We start from the raw sequence: 8,631 nt of genomic DNA, 5'->3' as shown, positions 1-8,631 counted from the left end.
CAACAAAACAAATCTCACATAAAAATATGAGATTTGAGAAAAAGCATGTCATTTTAAGCATGAAGGCACAAAGAAATAAAACCTGTCAAACTCCTTAAAGAGCACGGTCATAAATAGATGTTTCACGCTTTATAAAACAAACTGAAAAAACGGTGGGATAATTCTCACAGCAGAAGAAAGGAATGGCTTGGCTCACATCTTCGATCGGTGTAGCGCTCGGCGCCAGGTTTGAGCCATGGCAGCTGGGAATGGGAGGAGAAGGAGGAAGAGAGGGAGGAGGAGGAGGGTGGAAGGAGGAGGAGGAGGAGGAGGAGGAGGGTGGAAGGAGGAGGAGGAGGAGGAGGAGGAGGAGGAGGAGGAGGAGGAGGAGGAGGGTGGAAGGAGGAGGAGGAGGAGGAGGAGGAGGAGGAGGGTGGAAGGAGGAGGAGGAGGAGGAGGAGGAGGAGGGTGGAAGGAGGAGGAGGAGGAGGAGGGTGGAAGGAGGAGGAGGAGGAGGAGGAGGAGGAGGAGGGTGGAAGGAGGAGGAGGAGGAGGAGGAGGAGGAGGGTGGAAGGAGGAGGAGGAGGAGGAGGAGGAGGGTGGAAGGAGGAGGAGGAGGAGGAGGAGGAGGAGGGTGGAAGGAGGAGGAGGAGGAGGAGGAGGAGCTGGGGGATTGGATGGACGAGGAAGGGTGGAGGGAGAAGGCGGATGGGGGGGGGGGAAGGGAAGGGGGAGTAGGAGGATGCGGATGGGTGGAAGGAGGGAGGGAGGAGGAAGAGCAGGACAGCTCTAATAGATAGAGTGAGGGGAGGGGAGTGGGAGGAGAAGGGGGAGGAGGAGGAAGAGCAGGACAGCTCTAATAGATAGAGTGAGGGGAGGGGAGTGGGAGGAGAAGGGGGAGGAGGAGGAAGAGCAGGACAGCTCTAATAGATAGAGTGAGGGAGGGGAGTGGGAGGAGAAGGGGGAGGAGGAGGAAGAGCAGGACAGCTCTAATAGATAGAGTGAGGGGAGGGGAGTGGGAGGAGAAGGGGGAGTGCGGTGCGTGCGGTAGGCAGCCGTCACCGGGGGTCTGCAATGGGCGGGGACCGGGCACGCACCCGACACCACATCATGTTCCGCTGTCTCTCACTGCGAGCCTCTCATTTTTTTTTTAAAACAAAACCAAAATAGCTGTCACGTGATGGAAGCCTTTGGCTTTGAATGGGAAACAGTTCTAAGGACACAAACGCCGAGCCCCGAATGGCCTCACAGAGTAAAGCAGGGCGGGACGGCAGCGCGGTCGGTGTACTAGAGGGAGCTCTTGCAGTGTAGTTTGGCTCGTTAAGTTACAGAGGGAGGAGGGCGGGGGGGGGGGGGGGGGGGGGGGGGGGGGGGGGGGGGGGGGGGGGGTTGGGATGTCCTGGAGAGGCTGTGCCGTGGTACCCACCCCTTCAGCCAGGGCCAGCAGCTGGGCATCCAGATGGGACTGTACCCCCCCCCCCCCCCCACCTCTGCTCTCTGTCCCGGGGGTTTTACTCTGGAGCTCTCTGCAAGACAGAGGTAAAGAGGGATACCACACACACACACACACACACACACACACACACACACACACACGGAGGCAGGGCAGTGCACCTGGGTCCCAGTGTTCCCTTCCCCCCCGTTTCTCCTGCTTGCTTGTTATTGGAATCACCGCTTCCTACCATTTAGCCCACCAGGAACATCTCTCCCGTCCTGTCTCTCTCACAGATCTCCACGCTTCACACTTAAGTTGTCACGAAAAAGTAAACGGAAGTATATTTATATTTCATTTGATGTCTGTTTTGTTTTATCTTCCAACACATGTACACACACACGCACGCACACACACACACACACCATTCCATTGCCACGCTGTAATCATTCTTGGTGTTTCGCGGACGCATTCTTGTCAGCCCACCTGCTGACAGAAGAATGGCCCAGTGTGATGCGGGGTAAAGTACATCTCTGTCTCCCGTCCCCTCCTGTCCCCCCCCCCCCCCCCCCCCCCCGTACGCACTCACACAACGTCCGTCCGTCCTCGTGCACCACCACCCTTCCTCAGACCGGGTGAGCCCGAGGGGGCCGCCAGCTGACAGCGTGTCAAACCGTGGGACCCCCACCTCTGGCTTCAACCGTCAACAGCGCAGAGTCATCATCACACCTGGTTTTCTTCTCAGGTGAGGACACACACATAGAAGATGACACACACACACACACACACACACACACACATAAGATGGAACACAAACACACACACACTTGGATGAGATTGAAGTCACACACACACAAGATGGAACATAAACACACACACACACTCAGATGAGGTGGAACACAAACACACACACACACTTAGATGAGATGGAACACGAACACACACACACTCAGATGAGATGGAACACGAACAAACACACACTTAGATGAGATATAACACGAACAAACACACACTTAGATGAGATGGAACACGAACAAACACACACTTAGATGAGATGGAACACACACCCAGCCTCACAAGATGGAACACAAACAGACACACACACACACACACAGATGAGATGGAACACACACACACACACACACACACACACACACACACACACACACACACACACACTAACACACACTCCAAAGCAAGGTTGAACACAAACGATGAGATTGGAACATAAACACACACACAAGATGGAACACACAGACACACAAACACACACAACATAACAGAGCCCCATTGTCACGCCTGCTTTTGAAAACAAGTCCAGGCACCCCCCTCCAACACCGCCCCCCACATCCCTCCAGCCATCGGACTGAAGCTCCTTCCCCTAGCTCTCGCTATCAACCGACACCACCTTACAACACACAACCTTTGACCTCTCATTGAGAGACCTTAGATGAGAGAGGGCATGCCGTCTAGCGATGACCATCTTGTTGCCACATACCAAAGCCCACTCTCTCGTCGCATCCTGAGAGTCTAGTTTATCCCGTCCCACCGGCGTTGCACACCGTGTCACACTTCCGCTCCGATGCGTCTGCGTGTTCAACGAGGGCTCGGAGGTTGTAGGCCACACGCCGATGCCACAATGAAAGACCACTGAAGCCCCTGTTCTCATGAGAATCGGCTGATGAGAATCGGCCCAGATTTTCTTAATCGGTGCATCCTTTATCCCACATGAACACCTGCCATTCACAATGGTCAGCTCCAAACATTACAAAAATGATAAGGTTATTCGCTTGGGCCGTAGATTAATTACTTTTGGACCCTGGCTGCTATTCTGCCATCACCTTGTTAGGACACAACCTAAAAATATGACCTAAAAAACTCACATTCCAGGTGTAGATAGGCCTATAGGGCTGCACAGGCAAGATGCATCATGGGGGTTTTTGTTGGAGATAATGAGAGGTCTCAAGAGGGTTTTTGTAGTCAAATACTAAACGTAAATATACTACCTAACAAAATCTTTGTTATGCCACGTCTCGCATGAGAAATGCTGCGGTAGTTACCAACACAACAATGTCTCCTCACAACGACAAATCATTTTACGGTTAATGACTAAACAATTACCAAAAAGCCATAACTACTAACAAATCCCAACGATCCTATGCTTTCGTAACGACGGCAAATTATTTCGAGGTGACATCGCAATGTACAAGCCCTCTATATCCCCTAAGCTATCTGTCCCTGTCCTGTACTGCACCCTGTCCTGTACAACGCATGGTTTTTGGTCGGTTGAAAGAGGTGTGGTGCTGTTGTGTCAGAAGGCAGGCCAGGGACTTGATGGAACTTGGGCACAGCTGCAAGTAACTAGCTCCAACTCTGTATCTCTTGCAATTATGCGGTTCCTTTCCTCTCTCGTCGTCGCATCACGTGACACACAAATACACACCAGATAATATCACCACAGCGCAGCCGAATTTACCATGTGGGGACTTTGTATTTCATGTGCATCGCATCTTTGGTCACACCCCCGTCGGTCCACTGCTGTCATGTCTGTGTGCCAACATCAAATGTAAACATTCCAAGTGGATAGGTCACAGCCAGCTATTATCACTTCTCTTGGGAAGCGGCTAAGTGGTTCTGTCGCTATAGAGGATGGGATGGAGCTGTTGTGACAGATCATGCTTTAATAACAGGGCTAAAGGACTTTCATGTTCCCCTCTTTGCCCGCATCCCCCATGAAGAACTTAAAGTGACAGTGTTTACGCACTGATAACGACCAGGCCTATTGTCGGTCTAGCTGCCTGCAAATGAACGCCTACCGAGGGTACGAAAGATGGGTGAACACGACTCGTGTGAGAATGGCAACCCCATGCTTCCGCAATTCTCAATAATTAAAATGTGTATCCGTTTGCCTATCTGTTTTTTATTATTATTATTGTTTTATGTTGGTATTGGCGGGCAATGGCACCCATTACACTCCTGACCAAGCCTGGATGTAGCGATCAGTCTTATGCTTTCCTTCTCAAGGATTCTTCCTTGAAGATAAAGGGAGTTTTTCCTTGTCCTTCTCTGGAGCAAGTGTAACGGTTGTTATAAAATGTTGCATGGGAAGCCCTTTGATAACCGGAACTGTGATTCAGCTTAATGGACTTGATTTAATGTTCAACATCAGTCTAGACTGGATGGGTTCTGTTGTTTGCGCATGACAGAACATGGCAAATGTTCCTCCATTGTGAACTAATGAAGACAAATAGAGTCTGGTCTGTTATACACCGATGAGCTGCCGCTCGTTGCGGGCCTACTGAGGGTAGATCGTCGAGGAGCTGGAGCACACATTCAAGACTGTACCGGTGTAGTCCATGGAGGACCTGGTACAGACATATAAGGCAACAACAGTCTGCTCTACCAAGCACACAGAATGTGCTGGGGTGGGCACGAGTGATGAGTTTATTAGATACAGCAACGTTACATTTACATCTATTTTTTTGTCAACCTTATGCGTTTAAATGGTTGTTGCCTGCTGATAATATGTTTATTCACTCTTGTTATAATACCGGTAAGGTGTTTTAGCGATCTGCTGTGTTGTGTAATACCAATTTTTATTTAATATTTACTTATGTGGGCCAACATTCAGAGGAGTTGCATATCTCAGCAATCTCAACAAAGAGGATTCTGGCTTTAACTTGTTGGGATGTTTTATTGGAATTTTCTGAAAGCATGTAGCATTGTACTATTGGATGTGTAAGTTATTCAGATATCAATTAGTTCTAATGACAACAGACCAGCATAGAAATCAATGCAGTCCTGTAGCGCTTGGCACAGTGCCTACCTAACCTAATAGCGTGTACTGACTGCTACATAAACACAGATAAGCTAGTGATATGGTTATTTCCACACAAACATCACCTATGATGGGTAATTTATAACATCAAGCCTCTTGCATTCCGTGTATTGGTATGTAACTCGTCATGGAATTTCACAGCATTTCACAACGTAGAGAAATTAGGGATTTTTCACTGAGAGCATACAATGTGTCCTCTGTGCCGACTATCATATGTGGGCTGACATATGGAGATGCTGGCACTGTGAAGTTTTCATTGTTCCCCTGCCCACCCATCCGAGACACGTTTGTACAATGGGGGTATGACTGCATTACTGAAGCATACACAGTAATTCACACGTTTAGTAGCAGGAAAAGTTCAGTTCAGACCGCTCTGTCAATGTGAAAGCTCTTACAAAACACAAGTCATTCAGACTTTAGGCTTTATGATATAATCAATGTGGCAACGTTTGCAATACATAATTAACGAGGGTACTTTATTGATTAGTGTACCTTTTAATATTTCATGTACATCCCTCATCCACACTGTGTAGGCTGTTTTATCTAACCTAATACTCGGGGTGATGGTCTAAAATCTGCAGTAAACGCCCGCATGTCCTGGGACTGCATGTTGAATTTGGTAGTAGGAAAGTGAATGAAGTCATCCAATGCACTGCATGTTGCACTGCACTGAAGAACACAACGTGAACTTTGAATGCAAACAGCCTGCTGAGAGAATGAGCATGACTGATGAACGCCGGCGGATTGTGGCAGAAAGCAGCACAAAATGAACCCATGTCTAGCCGGTGTTAACGACATAACACATCGATAGCCTTGTTACAATTTAAACCTTATTTAAAGTTAATTTAAAAAAAATCACGGAACAATGTGAGAGACAGTTACACATGGGACTGCGGAGTACTCACTGGTCTGTCAGAGTGGGGTGGGATCCCAACAAGGCAGAAAGCGACTCCATTCATTTGACTAGTGGAGCCTCAAGGTCTTCTACTGTCTGACAAAAAATGTTCTTTCCAATTTAGTTAACCACTGACGACATGATGGAGAGGTCGTCCCCTCTCACTGAATTCCGGCTGTCACCTGGTTCAAAAAATAGGAGGATAGTATGTCTCCTCCCTCAGCCTCGGTAGTCAGTAAACATCCCGCGGCTACTACAACCTAACGTCGTTCATCCCACGACGGACCGCCCGGAACGCGATCCTGCAAATGAGCGTTATTGGCGAGAGAGGGTGGGACGTTCAGTTACAAAGGTTTAGCGGCGGGAGAGAGGGTGGGGCTTCTGAAATTGTGGTCCGATATTGCTTTGTCAGATTCTTCATCAAACCTCAATGCTAATTCTTATTGTCGTTGTTTTTCTTCTTGTTATTGTTCTTGTTCTTGCTGTTGTTATCATGTTTCTATTATTCTCGCTCAAGAGACTGTCAGTTGGGTTACACAACTCGTAGGAACTAAGAGACCGGAAATTGCTTTGCGGTAGACCGGGATAACGCTATAATTCAGCGTCTTCTCTCCGACTAGTACAACAGCATCACGAGCTGACTCCAGCCCGCCTAGCTCGAGACCCTGTGCTCGAGACGCAACAAAGGTAACGCCCCGCGCTTAGATCATGTCGGCATACATGAAATGATGGCTAGGGGGCGCCATAATCTTCTTCATATCAAACACAAAAAAAGCTGCTTGAATGCAATTAAAAACTTAATCATTGTATAATCCTTTGAACATAGTTGAAGAGATTAACTTGTGTTTCTCTGTAAAGGTGTTGACAGGGTGAGTGAATGCAACATACATCACCTCACAAGTTAGCACTAAAATGCCATTATGAAAGAATGTAATACTTTTCATTGATCCATGCCCCCACTTATGATAGCTGATATTTCCCGGTTATGTTGTTAGCAGCCGGAAACCCATCTCTCGTAGCACGACAAGACTTTGATGAAAGCAATATTGAGTTCAGATTGGAACGCAATAATGCATTGGTTGTGGTGAAAGGGTGGTCATTAATGTATTACAACGCATCAATATATCTATTTTTGGTGGAGTGTTTTGGTCAGCAGCACTTTACCAGAGATATAGAATCCATTTTACAACTATTACGAAAACTAGGCCAACGTATCCACGTGTTATATGCACACGTTTTCATGTTCTATTCTCATCCACTCTTTGCTTTATCTTGTCCGGCTCCTGGTTTGACTTTCTGTCTTCAACACCAATTCATCTCACTACCGCTGTGCATTAAGTATTCTGGAGGAGAGAGCTTACACTTGAAGGAGCAAAGTGTGTATATATGTGTACATGTGTGTGTATGTGGAAATATATATGTTTAGGGTGTAGTCTGTGTGTGTGTGTGTGTGTGTGTGTGTGTGGCACGGTCACTGGAGCGAAGCAGAACCAATGCTGATGTTTGTCGACAGGTCCCTCGGGCCAGAGGGGAAAGCAGGCACACACACACACACATCCACACACACACACACGCACACGCACCCACACACATTGAGTCATCCTGAGATATTACGCAATCATAGGTCGTGAAATCACAAGGGATAGGATATTTATACATCCACTCTCACTTTGAGGTTATTGTATTTCTTTGCCTATTAACATGCAGACGGCACAAAATCTGAGGAAAATTATAGCATATGATGAAGACAACATATGATGATGACAACATTCCCTCAAGTACGTTGTCTCCAAATTCTGACATCCTTTCTTGCCAATATCTGAACCTGAGGTATCATCATATAATATGTTTTTCATTATCCATGCTGTCATTATCATTATGTTTTCATTATCATATGTTGTCATTATCCTATGCTGTCATTATCTTTATGTTTTTGCGTTACCATCGATATTACAGGCTAATGATGATTGGGTAATAGCTATTTGTGTGTGTTAGCAGATTGAGAAAACCTTAAAGTTGGCGTCAAAAACATTTTCGGAGAGTTAGAAATGGGGTCACGCGCCAAAGATGTTGGGAACCACTGATCTGGAAAGTCTGGAGACATGAGAGTGAAAACTGATGGGGGGGGGGGGTGATAGCATCCCTACCCGATGCTGGTTGTAGCAGCAGGGGGTGCAAATCTGTTATTGTGGTGTGTGTGTGTGTGTGTGTGTGTGTGTGTGTGTGTGTGTGTGTGTGTGTGCGTGTGTGTGTGTGTGTGTGTGTGTGTGTGTGTGTGTGTGTGTGTGTGTGTGTGTGTGTGTGTGTGTGTGTGTGTGTGTGTGTTGGGTGAGGGGGTTAATCTGGCCTTGTCCCTGAAAGAAGTTTGATCCCTCCACAGGGGGGCGAGGGGTGTCCCCACAGAGGTCCTCAACACCCACCCTTCCCCCCCCAATCCTTAATCCTTAACCCAACCACAACCCTTTAAACCACACCCACCCTCACTGC

General features: G+C 47.7%; 1 protein-coding gene across 7 annotated transcripts in view; it reads right to left on the bottom strand.

Annotated features, from left to right (window-relative positions):
• LOC132446821 (rho GTPase-activating protein 23-like) overlaps positions 1–8,631 on the bottom strand; it is a 44,363-nt gene that overhangs the window by 27,809 nt on the left and 7,923 nt on the right. For 3 of the 7 annotated variants that reach the window (XM_060037285.1, XM_060037287.1, XM_060037290.1), the window contains exon 1: positions 6,155–7,201. The exons of 1 other annotated variant lie outside the window; for it this stretch is intronic. In XM_060037285.1, coding sequence (XP_059893268.1) covers positions 6,155–6,208 — 54 coding nt within the window. In that variant the 5' untranslated portion in view covers positions 6,209–7,201. Of the gene's footprint in view, positions 1–6,154; positions 7,203–8,631 lie in introns of those variants that run through there. 3 more of the 7 variants (XM_060037286.1, XM_060037292.1, XM_060037291.1) reach the window with 2 other exon arrangements.

The sequence above is a fragment of the Gadus macrocephalus genome, chromosome 18, assembly GCF_031168955.1.
Source record: "Gadus macrocephalus chromosome 18, ASM3116895v1".
Taxonomy (NCBI): Eukaryota; Metazoa; Chordata; class Actinopteri; order Gadiformes; family Gadidae; genus Gadus; species Gadus macrocephalus.
Note: the sequence above shows the minus strand (reverse complement) of the source record. Positions and strands in the feature narration are given on the sequence as shown.